Source organism: Mirounga leonina, unplaced genomic scaffold (genome assembly GCF_011800145.1).
Source record: "Mirounga leonina isolate KUSES-001 unplaced genomic scaffold, KU_Mleo_1.0 Mir_114, whole genome shotgun sequence".
Taxonomy (NCBI): Eukaryota; Metazoa; Chordata; class Mammalia; order Carnivora; family Phocidae; genus Mirounga; species Mirounga leonina.
This window is the reverse complement of record NW_023270265.1, coordinates 29048038-29067360: the sequence shown is the minus strand read 5'-3', so window position 1 is coordinate 29067360 and position 19323 is coordinate 29048038. Positions and strand designations below refer to the sequence as shown.

General features: G+C 57.4%; 1 protein-coding gene across 1 annotated transcript in view; it reads left to right on the top strand.

Moving 5' to 3' along the window:
* SH3PXD2A (SH3 and PX domains 2A) overlaps positions 1-19323 on the top strand; it is a 235373-nt gene that overhangs the window by 125115 nt on the left and 90935 nt on the right. Inside the window, 2 exon segments of the mRNA XM_035028500.1 lie at positions 2784-2798; positions 2800-2876. Coding sequence (XP_034884391.1) covers positions 2784-2798; positions 2800-2876 — 92 coding nt within the window.

The window sequence follows — 19323 nt, the reverse complement described above, 5'->3', positions numbered from 1 at the left end:
GTGGTTCGACCAAAAGGCCTCTTTGTCTGAGGCCCTCACGGCCCACACGTCCTCTGCCCCCGGAATGCCGGTCTCTGTCGGCATGAAGAGCCCCTGTGTTCGCTGCTGGGGCTGCGTGAGCCCTTAGCCGGCCGGGGCCCGCGCCACGGGTGGGTGGCAGTGTGCTCAGCCGGGAGGGTGCTAGCGCTCTGGGCCGGCTGGAAACCTGCCCTGGCCCCCTTCCCTCTTCCTTACAGGGAGGTCACCCTGGCAGTGAGTCTACACGCAGCCCGGGTCCCTGGTCATGGTTTCCCTCCTGTGTCCTGCCGGCCCAGCCCAGCCCAGCCCAGCCCAGCCCTTAGGTTCTGCCTTGTGCGTACAGGCCTGATTTTCCCTCTGTCCCTGTCTGTCGTCTCTCTCTCTCTGTATATCTGTCTCTCCATCTGTGTCTCTACCTATCTCTGTCTCTTTGTCTCTCTCCCTCTCTCTCTCTCTCTGTGTGTCTCTCTATCTTCCTCTTTCTCTCTCCTTCCTCAGTTTTTCTTTTCCTTTTCCCTCTACCCTCCCTGGGGGAGAAAACAGGTTAGGTAGGTTAAGTGAAAACCTGGACGCTTTGGGGGCAGTTTGCACCCATTCTACCTTCTAATTCTGCACATTAGCACAATAGCCTCAGTGTCCCCGTCATAAACAAAGGCAAGGATGTCTGCCTCCAGGACAGAATGTCTACCTCCAGCGACCCGTCATCACACGCGCTCTGGCAAGGGCAGAGGCTGCGTCTGACTCATCCCTGGGACCCCCGGCACAGCCCCATGTCAGACGCACACACTGAAAGGCCCTCACTGTTTGTTGGATGAGTGGGGTCAAGGGGCCCAGGATGGTGCCTGAAACACAGTAGTTGCCCATTAAATGCTCATTTCCCTTCTTTTCTGTTTCCTGGCTGTTCGTGGGGATGGGATGTGTTAGAGACCCTTGGAAAGCCATGGGCTCTAGAAAGAACAGCTGTGAGTTGCCTAGTGTTGTCTTACCTGCTACAGTCGGGTCTTGTCTCATCTTGCCCAGGTGCAGGTATGACATCAGAAAGGACCATCGTGGTGGGATGCCTGGTGCTCAGTGCTGCACCTGCATGGTTTCCTGACCAGCTCAGAGAAGAATTGAACAATTGCTTCCCCGTTCCTTAACATTAGACTTCTCTTCTTGCAGTCAAAGACCACATGTGCTTTTTTTTTTTTTTTTTTGCCCCATTATCATGTCCCACTACTATTGGGTATTGGGCTTGGCACAGCAAAACCCTTCTTCATTCATCCGTTTGAGCAAATACTTCTTGCCTGCCTGCTCTGTGCCAGGCACTCTTCTGGGATCTGGAGACACACAGTCAACAGAACAGAATCCCGACTGCATGGAGCTTACCTTCTAGCAAGTTCTTTCCCACCTTTGACAGGGCCTGTGGGCAGGCCACGTGGCCTCTCTGAGCCTCCACCTCCTTATCAGTAACATAAGGTTGAGGTCTGCCCTCAAGAGGACCATCATGAGGTTCCCAGTGACTCCGCACATGGAAACCCCAGCACGTTCCTCGGTACAGGGGAGCTGCCAGATCGGGTCACGGCACCTGAAGCGGCCCCAGTGAAGGGGGCCCAGGGAGGCACAGGCACATGACAGGCTCCTGTTCAGCTGACCACATACCTGGAGCCTCCTAATGAGCAGTCCTTTGCAATTCCCACAGTCCCAAGTTTCCCTCTCCCTTCTCCTGGCCCTGTCCCAGAGTTCCCTTGGCCCGGGCCCTCAGCCCTGCTTTGGCAGCGACTTCTCCTGTCTGTTTGTACTAAAGAACCATTCCAGTATCTTCTCTGAATACGGAATGGAGTGGCCAGGGGCAGGGCTTCACCTGGTCTCACGACAGCACCCCCACCCCGCCTCCATGTTGGGCAGGTCAGGGGTCCCCGGTGCCCCAGGCTACGAGGGGTAGAGAATGCGCTGGTGCGCAGCAGGAGCTCTGACCACCTCTGGCTGTCACGGCTCACTTTCCAACAGCAGATGCTCAGGACTCCCTGGAGGACAAGCTCACAGCCGGCCCATGCTCCTACCTGGACAGTTATCCCCACCCGGTGACCATCTTCTCCTCTCAGTGTCAGAGTGTCTTTCCTAAACCCCCCTCTCTGCTAATCGTCCTAGGTCCCGTCGGATTCTGTCACAGCCCCCTGTTGTCCTTGCTAGAATTATCTGCTTGTCATTAAATAATTAATTGTGCAGTCAGTATTTAGGGACAGTGACTATCTGGCGATCCTGGAATGTGGCTAATAGGAGACGAGGCTGGTAGAATAAGATCTTGGGTTGTCAGGCTAAGGATCTTGGGCTTACTCTGTGGCCAGGAGAGAATTCTCTCAGGGTTCATGCAGAATGACTAGCTCCTTGAGGGCCCTGAGACCTAGGGATCAATGGACACTGTTTTTGGTTTGGTTGGCTGGTTGTTTAGTGGACGAACTGGCTGGTTGAGTGGTTGGTTGGTTGAATTGCTGGCTGGATGGTTGATAGATTGGGGTTGACTGATGAGTTATTTTTATTAGTTGACTAGTTGGTTAGTGGATTAATTGGCTGGTTGGCTAGTGGATGGGGTGGATGGAGAGCTGTTTTGTTAGCTAGCCAATTAGTTGATTTGTTGATGAGTTGTCTGGTTGGGTGGGCGGCTGGCTGGTCGACTGTGTCGTCCACGGCACCATCCTTGAGCCTCTGCCGTCACTGACAGCCCAGGGTGACCCTGCTTTGGGTTCTCATCAGACCTAATACCCTTTTTTCCTGTCTTTCCACAGGCACTTGTCCGGCTGCCCCCCCCACATTTCACAGTGTGATGAAGTCTTTCGGTTCTTTGAGGCCCGACCGGAGGATGTCAACCCCCCGAAAGAGTAAGTGGTAACTCAGGTCTCTTCTGTGTGCTTTGAGGTGTGGGCCAAAGCTGAGGGCAGCCTGGAGAGGCTCAGGATGTGGAGACACAAGGAAAAGGAGATTGACCAAAGGGATATGGACCATTATTCCCCAGGCTCTTATTGCCAAAGCTTGCTCCTCGTTTCCCTTGACCCCAGGGCTGGCAAGTAAGGGTGTCTCTGCATTTGGGGAGCAGGTTTTCCTGCACACTCATTCTAGCTCACATGTTACTGTAAGGATCAGATGAGGTAGAAGAAAGTCTAATGGTCCCTCTGCTCAGATGTCCAGGATTAGCAGTCATTGCTCTTAATTGTTACTGCTACCAAGCTCCCAGATGCAATGCAGGCCCGGGGAGGCATGTGCTGTCCAGGCTGAGAACTCGCCTGCTGAATAACTCCTGGGCTAGTTCATGATAGACATGAGTAGCCGTGTTTACAGAGGAGGAAACTGAGTCCCAGTGACTTTAGGTGATTTCCCCACGTCACACAGCTGGTTGGGTATGTGACAGGCAGGAGGCTTGAACCCAAATCTTTGATTCCCAGTGGCCCCCATGCTGGCTGATATTTCCATGTTCGGGGAGACATGGGGAACCAGGCAGGTGTCTCTTCTCTGGAATCAGGATGCTCTGGGTCTGGTGTCAGGATGATATACCCAGTCATGCTGGTTTCTCACACACGTGACCAGACTCCATTGTGAGGGCCACCCTCTCTTGCTCAGAACAGTTCCCTCACCTGACCAGGTTCTCAGTGGAGACAAAACTCTGGTTTCCACCAGGAGCTGATGAGCAGAAGAAGGCAGGCAGGCAAGTGTGTTGGCTAGAGGATGGGGGGAGGACTGTCGGGGGTACTATTAGATCACCTCAGTCAATGTCTCTTTTCCCCTAAAATCTTAAAGTACCAGGATGGGTGGCAGAGACGCAGAGGGGGTGGGTACTCCAGAGGGAAGGGGAAGAACTGTACGGAGGAGTGATGTGGGACAGGTGGGAAGAGGCCAGAGGCCATCTGGTGACGGGGGAGGAGAAGTCTGAAGACAAGGGTGTGCATTGCGTGGCTCTGGGGACACCATTCACTGCACTGGGAACAGTGTCCACGGAGATTGTAAAGCGCACCATCTGCACACCCATACATGGCAGTCCTGCCGAAAGGGGACCTTCTCTTTTCACTCATACTAGAAGACCAAGAGCCTGGAATGGCCTGGACCCGCTGGGGGAGAAAAACCTACCCAGCCCAGAGTCTTGCCATCTCTCTGATGGCTGCCACGGGCTTAAGAAACGAGCAAATGCTACAAACCATCAGAAACTCCTCAGTGACTGGCTCACAAGGCAGACTCGTTGAAAGCTACAGAGAAGAGGATGAGTTCACACCCCAGCTCTGCTGCTTACTAGCCACACAACCTCCAGGCAGGTCACTCCCATGGCTTCCCTGAGCTTCATTTCCCTCACCTGTGAAAAAGGGAATAGTGATGAATCCCTGTTCTTGCTACCTCCAGGGGTTATCTGTGAAAGTCAGAGGACATGAGGGCTGGGCAAGAGCTTCGTAAACAACAAAACGAGATAGAAATGTGTGTTCCACCAGAGGGAGAAGCACTGCTCTCACTGCACCTGCTATGTGTCAGGCTCATGAGAGAGGACTTAGATTCTTATCCCCACACTACAGATGAGGAAACAGAGGCTCACAGCGGGAGCCCGGACTTGAACCCAGATTCTTCAGGTTCACACAGAGGCCCGTACTCTTCCCACTGCTCCCGCCTGCCTCCCTGGTTTGGGAGGGGTCAGGGGGACTGGGGTCCTGACGCCTCTCTGTGTCGCTCTCCGTGCTGCTGCCCTAGCCGTCCTCACTCTCTCAGGGCAGAGGAAGGCTCCTGAGACCCCAGCAGTGGCCCCGGTCCATCCAGCTGTGATGGTCTCTCACAGCCTGCCCTTTCCTTTCCATTCTTCCTTCCATGGGGAGAGAAGAGATGTCCCTCCCCAGGCGATGGTCCCTGAAGTCCCATATGATCACGTGCCCACCAGAGGGGAGAGGGATCGTTGCTGTCGGGTGAAGGGGCAGGTCCATCGCCACAAAATCACTGACCCTGCCTTTGATCCGTGCCCCTCAGCCCCGTTCTCTGCCAGTCAGCTACATAAACTGGTCCTATTTCACCTCTCCACCTACGCACTCATGGCAATAGGTTGGCCTTTTGCCCGTTTCCAGAAGGCCCTCAGGAATGATGCTAGCCAGGCGTGGGGAGACGGTGGTGCATTGGTGAGGCAGTGGGCATGGCCTTGCAGAGCCAGTCTCTGGGGTCAGGGCCTGCCACTCAAGGCGGTGATCTCTGGCCATTGGCTCAACTTCTCTGTGTTTCTGTTTTCCCATCCCTAACACATGATAACGCGGGACTCATGGAATGGTCAAGAGGGCTGACAGAGATAACAAGTGGATGAAGACCACCCATAGGAAGGACTCAGCAGTTTTGTTCATGGAAGGTTGTAGAACAGAATGGAATGTGGCTCAGTGCACACTCCCCCCTGCAGATCACAGCCTGGCTTTTGCAGGGAGGGGTCACAAAGCATTTGCCTCCGAGTCACCATGGCAGTGGGGTTATCGGCCTCTTTCTTGAGGTGCTGCCAGCCACCTGGGCTGGTTCACAGCTAGTCTGGCAAGAGACGGCCTGAGACCAGAAAGCCCTCCAGCACGAGACAGACCTGAGGCTCAGGAAGTAGGGTCAGCTGTGGACAGGCAGTTCTGAAGGGCTCCTCCTCCCTGGCCACGCTCAGCCTCCAGGAACTGCCAAGAGAGACGTGTGTTCCAGACCACGGCGTGCTTGCCGTTAAGAGCCCAGACCCGTAGGTGACCCTGGCCTGACAGGCTGGCGATTTATCCGCCCAGGGCCCCCCCCCCCCCCCCCCCCCGTCTCGAGCTGCTTGCACCTTCCCCGCCGGCCGCAGTACACCTCCCCCTCCATCCTGAAACATAAACACAGGATCAAGTAACAGTGTATTTTGACTCGGGGGGCGACTGTAGAGCGGCTTGTCGAATTATCAAAGCCTGTGGATTTAATTGGCATCTTGCAGATAAGCCCCTGGCTCTTTCAAATGTGCTGCTGTAGGAGCCCCGCGGTGTGCACAGGGCCTGGGGGCGGGGGGAGCTGGGTCCCTTCCGCATCTTGCTGGGGAGGCAAGGCTGTGGCAGCCCCGCCTCGGCGGGGGAGGCGGAGCAGGCCCGCGCCCCTCGGCTTTGACCCTGGGCCGCTCAGGGGCTTCTGTCGGGGGAGAGCAGGGTCCTCTTCTGAACAGCTAGCCTGACTCTAGACCACCAGCCCCACACGGAAAGGATGCTCCTTATAGACGGACACTTCAGGTGAGCCTGACCCAGCGCAGCCCCGGTAGCGGTAGCGCCCCGTCTTCGTGCAGCCACCCCAGCGAGGCAGCTCCCGTCCTCCCGCCTCCCGCGACGAACACCGGCTGCTGGGCCAACCCCAAAGCCTGGCCCGGATTCGTCCCTTCCCTCCGCACCCCGCCATCCCCTCAGCACGTCTGGTGTATACTGCCCTCGGAGGGTTTCCGGACCCAGGCTGCCTCTCAGCATCTCCCCTGCTGCCACCCCGAGCCACCCTCTCACCGGTCCTCCCATGGAGTCCGGCCTCCCTGCCTCTGCCCGTGCTCTCTCTGTGGTCCATTTTCAACCTAGCGGAAGGAAGGATCATTTAGAAAGATGCGTCAGATCATGTGGCTCCTCCGCTGAAAGTCCCCCATGCCGCCCACGTCCCTCAGAGTCAGGGCCCCCTCAGCCTGGCCCCCCCTTCCCTCCGCCGGCACCCTCTGCCGCTCCGCCACCGGGCTCCTCTCCTGCTGCTCTGGCCTGCTGGCTGCTGCCCACCCCTGGCAGCCCTGTTCCCGCCTTGGGGCCTTTGCACTGGTTCTTGCCTCTGCCTGGGCCCCGTGGCCCCTCTCCAAGTGAGCCCCTTGGCCTGTCCCCACACCTCCTTCCAGTCTTTCCTCAAACCGCTGCGCAGCAGGGCGGGCCCTGGCCTTCGGCTAAAATCCCCCGGCGCTTGCCCTCCCCTTCCTGGCTTCCTCCTTCCTTGGGGAGAACGCATCACCTCCCACACATGGCCTGTCCACACGTGGCCTGTGCACGCACGGTGGTGACTGTCGGTCCCTGTCACTGGGATGTCGGTTCTGGGGGAGCGGAAGCTTGTACCCGTCCCCTTCACGCTATATCCCCGGCGCCCAGAGCAGGTGCTCAGAAAACATCTGCCAGAGGAAAGACTGATCGTTCAGCCTTTGTTATAGTCTTACACGGGAGACAGCCCGTGACGGGACTCCGCGGAGGAGATCGAGGCCCAGAGAGCCGGCGTAGCTTACCTCATCAGCCAGCTGGCAGGCGGCAGGGCCGGAGTCCAAACCCGGCAGGCTGGCTCCCGGCTGCCGCGCCTAACGCGGCCCTAACCCCGCACTCGGCGGCCCTAACCCCGCACTCGGCTCGTGCTGCCTAAGTCGGCCCCCTCCTCGAAGCGCCCCCTCCTGGTCCCCACCTGGCCAGGGCACATGGAGACCAGCCTTGGCCCCTTGGACAATTGATTTCTTTTTGAGGAAGATGTGTTCTGGGGAAGCCCAGTGGTTGAATAGGAACACCCACAGGTGTGTATGTGTGTGCGTACATATGCGTGTATGCATGTGTATGCATGTGTGAGTACCCTGATGGGGGGGGCAGAAAGGCAAAGGAAGATGTTAGCTTTCTTGGTTACGTCCTCTGTACTCTGTGTATTATCTCATTTAAATCTCAGGCCGCCCCTGAAGTCAGTAATATTGTCCCTATTTAGTGGATGGGGAAACAGAGGCCCTAGTGGTACATGGCTTGCCCCGGGCCACACAGCTGAGAAGCCGGGGAGGCAGACCTTGAACAGGCCCGCTTGCCTGGGAATGGGGGGCACCGTCCGGTCAGCCACCCCCATCCCCCACCCCCCACCACACACACACACACACACACACACACAACCTTGGGAGGGAACTGAGCATCTCCCCCTCCAGCCCGCGGCACATGGCCCCAGGGTAATGAGGGGTCGGGGGGGGTGGGGTGGGTGAGAGAAGCTAGTGATGATGTTCTTCGCATCCTCTCCGGGGACTCTGGGACAGCCTTAGTCGCCACACCCTGAAGGAGGCAGAGAAAGACGCAGCCCTGGAGCTCGAGGGACTCCAGTGCCACACAAATCCTGGGTTAACTCCGACACCCAGCAGAGCTTGGCCTCCTGGCAGCTACAGCTGGTACCCCCGCAGTGCCCGAGGGCACACTCGGCAGGGCACGTGGCCCGCCCGGCAGGGTCCTGGGGCCACACCTGCCGTTTCCGCCCTCCCAGGCTTTGCTGTGTTGGAGCCCCCGGAGGACCGACCCCCGGCTGGGCTGGGGGGGCCAGGGACCCGCTGGTCTGGCTTCCGCTGGTGCAGGAGGCCCCCCAAGAAGTGGGTACCTGTGCTCTGAGTCCCATGTGGTGTCCGCGATGGCAAAGGGGAGCTAAGGCAGGCCCAGGCTGGCTTGGCAGGACTTCCGACAGAGTCAGCCACATGACCCAGCAAATGCCTCTTTTCACAAGTTTAAATTCTCATTTAATTTAAAGGGTGAACCCAAAGGTTCTCAAAGGGACCTCCATGAGGCCTGTCTTCGGGGCCCTGGGTTGATGTACATTCCTGTTGGAAAGGGTCAAACCAGGGAGAGGTCCAGCCCCATGAGGACCCCCCTCTCCACACACACACACACACACAAAGGCCTGAGACCTGCCTTTGCATCTCTCTGGCCTCCTGGGCCAGCAGCTCTGCCCTTATTCTTAGTCTCCTGTCACCAGAGTGCAGCCAGCTACTGCCAGCCTCCAAACCCAGGCCTGCTGTCCCCTCCACCTGAAGCAGTGTCCTGCCCCCCTCCCCACCTGCCACAGGACTACTTCTGGAAAACCGACCTATAGGCTACCCCCGGCTGCCGCAGGGGTGGCACTGACCGTATCCCACGCGTCTGTTCCTGGGTCCTTCCCACCATGGGAGGTCACGTCTCTGGGGCCTGGCCCTCTGTGGCTGGGCCCCAACAAAGCTGAGGCCATTTAACAAAATTGTCAATAAAACTGCCCACAGTCATGGGAGCAAAGTGAAGAGTATTCTTGATCCCTCTGGAGTCACTGGTCTGGGTTCAGGAGCCAGCTCTACCTCTTGCTTCTCTGTACCTCAGTTTCCTTATCTGTAGAGTGGGAATCACCATGGCACCTGTGCCCAAGGGTTGTGGGGGAGGTTGGCAGTCTGGCACCAGTGAGTGCGGTCAGCCGGGGCTTGCGTCATCCTCCCCCGGGGAGGGAGGGCACGGCTGCCAGAAGCTGGTCTGTCACTCACGGTCCCCAGGCTGTGTTGCAGCCTCCTTGTGCCACCCAACTATGGTTGACCCTCTGCTCTCTACCCAAGCCCATGGCAGGGTGAGCATACGCACATTTGCCCCCCCCGCCCCCATCACAGAGGGAAAGCAGAGGCTAGGCTGGGCTGCCGGGCTTCTCTCTTGTCACACGCTTAGCGTCCCACGCGTCTGTCTGCTGCCCGGCAGGGCTCACCGCTTACGCGCAAGTGGCATGTGGCGGGCCCACGAGGCAGGCTGAGGGTCTCCTGCTCCCTGCTGCCCCCTCTCAGCTCTAGGCTCAGGCCTGTCTCCTCAGCTTATTTCTTCCCAGGAAGCCAGCCAGGCTCCTGGTCAAATTCTTGAACTTGCATGGGAGGAGCAGAGCCTCGCTAAACAGGTTTTTGTTCAGCCCCAAGGCCACAGAGCCACCCTCTGTTTTGGACTGGAACAATGGAACAATGGCCCAATGTTGGGAGAGACCTGGGGTACAAGGTTGTGGGCCCAGAACTGTCCTTGCCCCAGTCTGCCCGGAGTGCCGGCTTCTGGGAAGCCACCTGCCACGGGGCAGCCCGGCAGACCAGCGAGAAAGGGAGGCTGTCCCACCAGGAGGCCTGCTCCGGGCAGAGGCCAGGGGTTGTGTCCGGAGTGGGGGCTGACCCAGAGGGCGCTGAGCAAGGGTTCCACGAATGGAGGACAGGGAAGATCAGAAGCAGACAGAGACTCTGGGGCTGGGGCGGGCGGGAGGGCAGGCCCAAGAAAAGACATTCCTCCGGGGGGTCTCCTGGCCTCCTTCCCGTCTGTATCTTGGAAGGGATGGAGGCTGTGGCTGCCCTCCCCCAGGGAAAACAGGCCAGGAGGACAGGAGGAGCTTTGCCAGCCCTGCCTTGGGGACCCAGGAAGAAGACGGAGAGTATGGGGGTGGTGCAGACAGGCTGACCCTGAGAATTTGGGGAGGCTCCTCCAGGGGACACCCCGTCCTCTGTCCCAGTTGAATTCCAGATCAGGCCCGGAGGTAGGCTGACTGCTTTGCTCCTGTCTGACTCCTGATGTCTTGAGTTAGAATCCAGGCTCCGCTGCCGATGGCAGGGTGACCTCGGGTTGATAATGGCGCCTCCTCTGTAAGTCACACCCACCTGCCTAGGAGTGGAAGAGAATTAAAGGAGATGATGTGCGTGGAGCACACAGTAGCTGCTTATCTTCTCTCCTTTTCCCTGGGAGGCAAAGGGAAGGTTGTGAGACAACAGTCAGAACACCCAGCTCTGCTTTGGCCTTGAATTAATCACTCCACCTCTCCAAATCTGTGAAAGCCTCTGGGTCTGTGAAAGTGGCCAACGGTAACCACGTGGTGGGGTAATGGGAAGGTTCAGGGTGCTAATGCCCGTAAGCACCTTGAGAGCGCCTGACCCAGCGCGGCTCGTTCACAGGAACTTCCGTTCTCCTTCCCTTTCTTCCAGAGCCCAGGCCTGGGTGCAGAGGGGCGGCTCTGGAAAGGTTGGAGGATGGAAGTGGCCAGCTCTGCGAGCACTTGCCAGGGTTGGTGCTGATGGTGGGGTGCGGCTGCCCTCCTCCGCCCCCAGGCACCCCACCGGCAGTCAAGAACTCCGAGGGGTCCGTGTTCCTGGCCTTCCCCGGGGGCACGGGTGGCCTGGGAACTGGAGTGGAGAGCCCACTCGCCCTGTGCTTTGCTGAGTCCCGGTGAGACCCTTGCCAGTAGGCTCTGCCACCACCCACCTGGCCTGGGACGTGGCCCACACTGTCCCTCCAGCCCCTCTGCCGTCGGCAGTATACAAATAGTCTCTTTATGTGGAGGTGAGAGAGCCAGCTGGATGGAGGGACCGTGGGTCCACTGGGAGCTGGGGGCTGGAACAGCACAGAACTTTATGCAGGCAGACCGTGCCCACCCCCTGCCGGGGCCCCCTTTGCCCTGGGTGGGCAGGTGGGAGGAAGGTGCCCATAGGAAGCTGATTCCAACCCACTTGAAAGGGGCATTGGCTCTGGGGAACAAGAGTTTCTGAGGGCCCGATGGTCGTGCTGGGTGGGAAGTGCAGGGAGGCCAACTAAACAGCCCAGCTAAGAGCAAAGGCTCTACAGAGAGAGGGTTATTCCGTTTTCAGGCCTGGCGCAGGGATTCAGCTCTCTCGAGTGGGAGTGGGAAGGAGGTGGTGGGATAGGAAAGGTGGAGGGGTCCGGGGGTGTGTGTGTTTCCCTGAAATCTTAGCCTCAGGAAGACGGTCCCCCATGGGCCCCTTCCCTTGCTCCCAAGGCCATAGGCTGAGCCCCCCCACAGAGCCCCGGATGCCTGCTTTGCAGTTATGTCATGTTCGAGGGTGTCTCCATTCCCCCTCCCTTGTAATTATTACCCCTCCATTGTAACCAGTCCTCTGGTTAGCTACCCCTCCACTGGGAGTCCATAGCAGAGCTGACCCTCGAACACAGGTCTTCAGCCTCCTAGCCTAGGGCTCCCTCGGTTGGCATCCAGGCAGGAGGCATTTGCTCATTCAGGCATTTTTGATCATCTTCTTGGCGTGAGGCACGGGGCCATGGAAGTGGACACAGCTCAGCCCTCCCCGTGGGGAGCTTGTGGTCTGAGCGGACAGACAGCACAAGCAGGGCCTGGCTTGCCTCTGTGGGAGGCAGCAGAGCACGATAGGGCTCTGGCTAGTACCCTGGCTCCTTCCCCACCTACTCCGTGGCCTGAGAATTACTTAAACGCCAAGACCTCAGTTTCTTCACCTGTAAAATGGGACTTATAACAGCTGCCAATCCCGTGGAGGTGGCAGAAACCAAACAAGTGATTATACAGGTGCTGGGCCATCCACAGCAGTAGGCTGGCCTGGTGAGGTGGTCAGGGCAGCCTCCCTGGAGAGGTGAGGCCAGAGACACCCACTGCAGGGGAATGGGAGACAGGGACATTCAGGTCAGAGAGAGTCCCTGAGACTGGGCAGTTTGAAGGAATTGAAAGAAATTCTGTCTTCCTGGAGACTGAGAGCGTTGGCTAGGGCTAGGCCAGAGGAGTTGGGCCTGAGGCATCCAGTGTCCAGGGGGTGACCTTGGACAGTCATTAACCCTTCCTGTGTTTCAGCGTCAGGTGAAGGAGCAAAATTTGGGGTTCTCTAGGGTCCCTCCTGGCTCTGGCATTCTGTGATCTTATCAGGACCCGCTGGCTATTGCAATGCTCCAAGCATATAGCAACTGGAATCTGCAGGGGTGCCTGATGGCTATGGGAAAGAAAGACTTTCATAGATACAGTCAGATGTGGAAGAGACAAGCATTCTGCAGGTCATGTGACCCTTGCCTTTCACAAGCCCTGTAGATTGGAGTTTAGGCACCTCTTAACTTTGGGTGACTTAGTACTTGGGATCTGTGTGTATCTCGCTCCACCTTGTGGAAATTTGGGGCATTACAGTTGCCTGTGTTGGGGCAGATGCCCGTAGATTTGGCTGATACCGCCAAAAACTGTGCTGGGTCCTTGAGCATGATCTTGTTTAACCATCAGTATAATTCTGTGAGATTTATGCCTCCTTTTCTGTAGATGAGGAAGCTTAGGCTCATGTTGGTTAAGTTACCTCTCAACTAGTAAGTGTCAGAGGCTGGATTCAAACCCTTCCAACTTCAGATCTACACCCAGCTAACCACACATGGGTGTGTGATGGAGAGAAGCATGGGGACCATGGCCAGGGTGACTAGCTCCAAATTGCCAGTTGGGACCCTGTATCTGACCAGAGGGCAGAATAGTTGAATTAGGACCCCATGGTTGCTGTGGTCACAGATGGGGGCTGTTGAAGGTACAAGATGAGGGCACTTTCCATATGTGGGGACTCTTTAAGGGGAGCCCAGGCTTCTTGTCAGCCCACATCCTTGAAAAGTTACCAGGCTTAGGAGCCCCAGGGCCAGTTCCGGGTACCCTCCCTGAGACCCCGGCCCCCAGCCTCCAGAGCTCCCAGGAGGGCCTTCCTACTGTGGCTCAGACCTCTGACATGCTTCCAGAACCAGCCTCACTCTGTCGTCCTGAAAGGGAAGCCAGGTGCTGCCCATACTGATACCTGATTTGGGCCCTCCTTGGGCCCAGCTCTGACCCCAGCATCAAACCAAGCCCTTAAGCCCCCCTCACTCCCTCTCTATCACGTGGCCCATTTATCACATGAGGAACCCTGAATTAATGGGACCCCCCTTCCCTTTGCCCCACCCCGGGACACACAGCCTGAGGCTCTCCCTACCTGAGGCTAGGCAGGAGATTTTATTTTCAAATAGCCTTATTGAGATAAAATTGACATGAGACAAAAACCACTGATTTTAAGTGTACAGTTAATCCAATGACTATTAGTAAATTTCTAGAGTTTTGTGCAACCATCCCCACAATCCAGTTTTAGAACTTTTTTTTTAAAGGTTTAATTTATTTATTTGACAGAGCACAAGAGAGCAGGGGGAGGGGCAGAGGGAGAAGCAGGCTCGCCACTGAGCAGGGAGCCCGATGCCAGACTCCATCCCAGGACCCTGGGATCATGACCTGAGCGGAAGGCAGATGCTTAACCAACTGAGCCACCCAGGCGCCCAAGTTTTTAGAACTAAAAGGATCCGAGGGAGGTTTTTAATTCTTCCCCAAAAGGAGCCCCCATTAGCATCCCTTCCCTTGCTGCTGTCTGGGAAGAGGAGATGTATGTTCCTGGAGACTGGGTTTTTTCCTCTACTGTATTCTGCTCTGATTTCTAGACCTTCTGTTAGTTCTGGCTGCTTTGGCCCTTGCACAAATTGTTCAGTAGCACACGGGCAAGGCCTGCTTCACCTTCTCAGTGCTGCTCTGAGATGGACTGGCCATTGAGTGGGGGCCTCGGGTGGAGGGCTTCGGGTGCTCACCTTGCACTTCATCCCCATCCCCAGGAAGTGCACATACGGTTTCACCCCACAGGGCATCTGGGAAGGCTAGTAGGCACAGGCAACAGGCCTAGGGGCTAAGCCACAAGATGAGCAACTCTCTACTGGGGCAACCTGCAGGCAGGGCAGGGGTTTAGCAGAAAGCAATGTATGTGTTTTAGCTCATTTAATTTTTGCATCTATCCATGAGGTGGGCAACCTTATTTTCCCCAATTTCCAGTTAAACCCACTAAGGCAAAGGGACGTCATGTGACTTGCAAAGCTGATGCGTGGCAGAGATGATGAGAATCCGGCAGTCCGGTGGGAGAGCCTGGCTCGCACCCTCAGTAAAGCTCACCAAGTGCTTAGCACACTGCCTGGCACGTGCTCATAATCCCTGGGACCTATTTTTGCCACTGCCATTGTTGGGCTGCGACGTGGTGAGGGAGGAGCCAGAGGCCTGGCCAGCCAGTGCCCTCACGACGCTCAGCACGCAGCCGTGTCAGTTGGCCATTTCTGGAGCCATCCAAACAGCCTCTGCTGTCCGGGTCTGGGCTGCATCCCACTGAGAGGCAGGAGGGGAGGGCTGCCCCCAGCCCCAGCCTTCAGACAGCCTCCAGCCCTGCCCTCACGTTGCACTGACAGGTTCTGCAGGGTTGGGGGGTGGGGTGGGGCAATGATTTGCCCAAGGTCACCCAGAGAAACTGGACTAGCACCACGTTGTTTGACTGAGTCCAGTGTTCCTCTGGCTCTTGGAAACTTCCCCAGCTGATTTCCAGAGCATCCTGCATGCTGGTGCACAGAAGGGCACCTGGCGGCCCGAGCTCTACCTTTACGGAGACTCGAATCAAAGCCTACCTGATGGCTGGGAGGAGGGGCCGGCGTCTCTGAATGGCCAGGGAAGTGGGAGCTGGACTGTGGTCAGGTCTGATCTAATTACGCAGAAGCAGGCTCCCAATTACAGAAGGCGGTGCCTGCCAAGCCAGAGAATTTAAGGTTAATGGCAGGAAGTGCTCTGGCCCCCACTTCATGCAAGAGAGGGCACCTGTGAGACTGTCTTACTGGTCAGAGCCTCCCAGAGGCCGGCAGGGCTGCAGGCAGCCACCCTGAGAGCCAGAGGACAGGGGACGTGGGTTGTCCCCATGTTGGCATGTCTGGGTAAAGCCCCCACTATGTGTTGGTCATGTGCTAGGTCCAGCAGACTATGAGGATCTTGGTGGGCAAGTGGGGTGGAGGGGAGTGGATACTTCATGTCAGAGACAGGGAGAAGCAGGTGTCTCGGTTCAGAATACTGCAGAAGCAGGTCTGGGGAGGATTTGAACCCAGGCAGTTTATTTGGGAGGTGATACCAGGAGACGCCAGTGAGGGAGTGAAGTTAGGCAGGGGAGGGAAGGCAGCCAAAAGTAGTGCATGATCAACCAGATGCCCTGTGGGCCACTGGGGCCTCATCCCATAGGGAGTTCTGGGAGCTGGCCAAGGACTGGTGGTCCCACCCAAGGGCAGGGCTTTTATGCACCCACTGAGGTTTCTTCCTCCGGCTCTCCTGCTCCCCCCTCCCCCGTCCACCTCTAAAGAGCAGCCAGAGGGGGCTTTCCAAAGAGCCTGTGTAAGTTACCACTGACATGGCTCTCCATGGTGCTTAGGATGACTTCCAGGCAGGTTCGAGGTGGCCTGGGCCTGGGAGGCCTGGTTCCCTACCCATCCCCAGCCTGAAGGCCCCAGCCCCCGCCCCCATTCCATCTGCTCCTCATGTTCTCCTAGAATCCTCACTCCTCAGAGAGACCACACTTTCTCTCCATCTCTGCAACCTTTCCCTTTTCTTCACAGCTCTTAACCCAGGTTACCAGTTTGCTTGGAGGGAGAGGGCCTGGCCTGATGGAGGCCTGTGAGTGCTGGCTTGGAGGCTTCTGAGCGGGAGGGTGGGAAGGCTGATAGACAGGAAGGATACAAAGATCAGGATCGTGGCGGTTCCAAGCACTGGCTTAGGACTCAGCTGGCACTGGGTTCAGATCTCAGCTCGCTACTGAGCTAGCCTCTTAAACAGGCCGCCCTTCCTAAGCACACGCGTGCCCTTGTTCTCAGACTCGGGCCCACAGGGGAGCCAGGCAAAGGAGGCACTGTGGTCCAGCTGGGGAAGGGAGGGACCCATGTGAGGCACTAACACATCCCGCAGCAGAATGCAGGCTGTCAGCAAGAGCCTGCAGCCTCGCTGTGCTGGCCCGGTAGTTCCCATGGCAACCCTGCATGACGTCACAGCCAGGGGATGGAGCCCAGGACACCAAGGCCATCCTCACCAATGGAGGGGAAACGCACTGAGCCATCAGGGTGAACTCTGCATGTAGAGACTGTCCAAGTACTTCGGCATTTTATACACACTAACATCCACATTTGCTGACCCACCCATAGTCATCAAGGAGGACCCCCTGCAGGAAGCAGCACTTCCACTGGGCTTCGCCGGGGAAAATGGAGTGGAGGGTAGAGACCCAGGGTCTGCCCAAGGCCAGCTCAGGATCATGCCGCAGCTCTGGCCAGCCCCTCAGAAGCCCCCGGCAGCCCCGAGCCAGGTTGCCCGTGGTCAGGACATTGGTGCCTTCATTCAGCAAACACCTGCTGTGCCTTGCCCTGGGTGAGGCCTGGGGAGACCGGGCCTGCCTCCTGCGGCCTGCCGTGGAGGGGAGGAGACAGCAAAGACATCGTAGTAATGTAAGAACTACAAAGGAAAAGAGGGTGCCATGCCAGGCCAGGTTCTGGAGGCGTCCGAAGGAGAGAAAGTTGGAGGGAGGCAGAGCCCAGGACAGCATCAGCCAGCGTCTCTGTTCCCAGAATTCATGACAACTCTGCCAAGAGAAACAGCCCCTCTGGAGACTGTCAAACCTGCCCTTGCGTGAGGCCGGGCTGTCCTCGGGCTGCAGACCCAGTCCGGGCCTGCTGGAGGCTCCCTTCCGAGGCAGAGCCTCCAAGAGGCTGCCCAGGGAAACTCGTCCGCCAGGGCGCTCTGGATAGGCCACATTAGAGTCAGAAACCACCGCCTCCCTGAGTGGGTGGTCGGGGACACTGCACCGCATGTCTTAGCCAGGGTCCCCTTCCTCACACGAGAGCTGAAGTTGTAACCTCCCCAAGAAAGTGTCTACAACTCGATGGTGTTGTATGGTGTTGACCCCAAGTCTTTGCCTCCATCTTACCTTTTCCCTACCTACTCTTAATTTAGCATATCTGGATTTTAAGGTGTCCTTACAGCCACAGGAGGTAAATGATTGGAGCACTATACTAAGACAACTTGGGCTCACTAGCTGTGTTACTTTAGGCAAGTCACATACCCTCCCTGATCCTCCATTTCTCTTCTGTAACATGGAGGAAATAAGAGAATCTACCACATAGGAGTGTTGTGAGAATAAAATGAGCTGGTATATGTCAAGGGCTTAGTTTGGTAGCTGGTCTTACGTAAATGCTTGAAAAAGTACCATTCTCGTCAATTACAGTATAATAATAATAACAGCAATAATAGCAGTATCCCCCCTCCCCCAACACACACACCCACACACATCTTTGGGAAAGAAGGGCTCACTCGGTGTGGGAGGGCTGTTCAGTGGTGATGCCTACTAAGGCCCGACCCCCCCCCTGCCTCCCCCTCCCCATTCCCCTCCATGCTCTGGGGTCCAAGGGCTCAGGCCTCCTCCAGGGCCACAGAGGACTTCTTGGCAGCAGACGCTCAGGTGTCATTACAAAGCAGAGGATGAAGGTGGTGGCCCAGGGCTGGCCCACAGGGATCTACAATGGGTGTCCTGGAGAGCAGTGAATTCACTGGTTGGAGCCCGGCTGACCCAGAGGAGAGAGCACATTCAGTGCTGGAAGGAGGGCTGGAGCAGGAAGCCGGTACCCAGGGCTCCGGCTTGCCCGTCCGTGGCACGTGGCGTGCAGGCCTGTCTGGGGCCCGGAGCTGGAGGCCTCTCTGCAGAAGTTAAGAGGGGCCCAGTCCTTGATTTTTTCAGTCAGGGAAACCAAGGCACAGAGAGAGGGCCATCCCCCAGGTTATGCTCTGGTTCAGACAGAGTTGAACCTGAAACCCAGGTCTTGGGCCCCCCCCACCACCACCACGTTGGGCAGCCCGGTTTGGTATCTTTCGAGACTCCTGGGTCCACCCTCTCTCTCACATGCTGCTCAGGGGAGGCAGTAGTTGAGGAAGTGCCCTTGGGAAGCCCCCAGCCTGCTGTGGGCCCAGGTTGGCCTGGAGCATCCCAAGTGTGGCAGCTGCCTGCTCCTTCATGGAGCAACACTGCTTGGGCCAGCTATGAGGGGGACCCACACTTGGCTGTCACCCCTGCTGCCTCCAACCAATGAGGGCCAAGGCCCCCGGGAGTCCTGGCAGCCTGGCAGCAGCTGGGCTGCCTGGGGAATAGGAAAATCTAACAGCCACATAGATGGGGCTTGAACCACTCAGCTCTGCCACCCACCAGCCACATGGTCTTGGCAAAGTGGCTTTCCCCACCCTCCCTCCCCCCCAAGCCTGGGTTTCTTCGTCTCTAAACAGGCACCCCAAGCCTTGTCCCACCCCGCTAGGGCCAGCCAGGCCCGTCTCCCCACGTCCTCCCCAAGCCGCTCCGCCCCCACCCCGAGCCACTGGGCCTGTGCGGGGCTCTGTGGCTGGGCGGTGGGGCCAGTGGGCTGTGCAGGGGGCTCAGGCATTCTCGCCTTTATCGAGCCTGCTGGCCCCCAGGCACTTCACAGGCATCAACTTCTTTTGTCCTCCAGCGATCCAGTTAGGCGGGTGCTATTGGGCTCTTCAGTCTGCAGAGCAGAAAGGAAGACAGAGACCCTCAGAACGATCTGGCAGCGCTGGGATCTGAAGACAGGCAGCTGCCTACATATGCATCTCCCGCACGAGCCGCGTTCAGCTCAGTGGTCTAGCCCACACTGTCCAATGTACTGGGCAGTGCACTGTGGCTATTTAAGTTAAAATTTGTGCTAGATCAGAGTATCAGTTCTCGGGTCATACTAGCCACATTCCAAGTGGCAGTGCCCGCCAGATTGGCCAGTGCCGATGGAGGCCATTTCTATCGGTGATCACCGTTCTATTGGGCCGCTCGGGCTGGGGCACCACTGGGTGTTGGGGACAGAATTGGGACACTCGGTGCCATGGGGGGTCAGAATCGCAACGGACTTTCTGGGCTGGAATGTTGTGCAACACTGGAGAGGGTGGGAGGGCGCGTGAGGAGGCCATGAGCGCAAA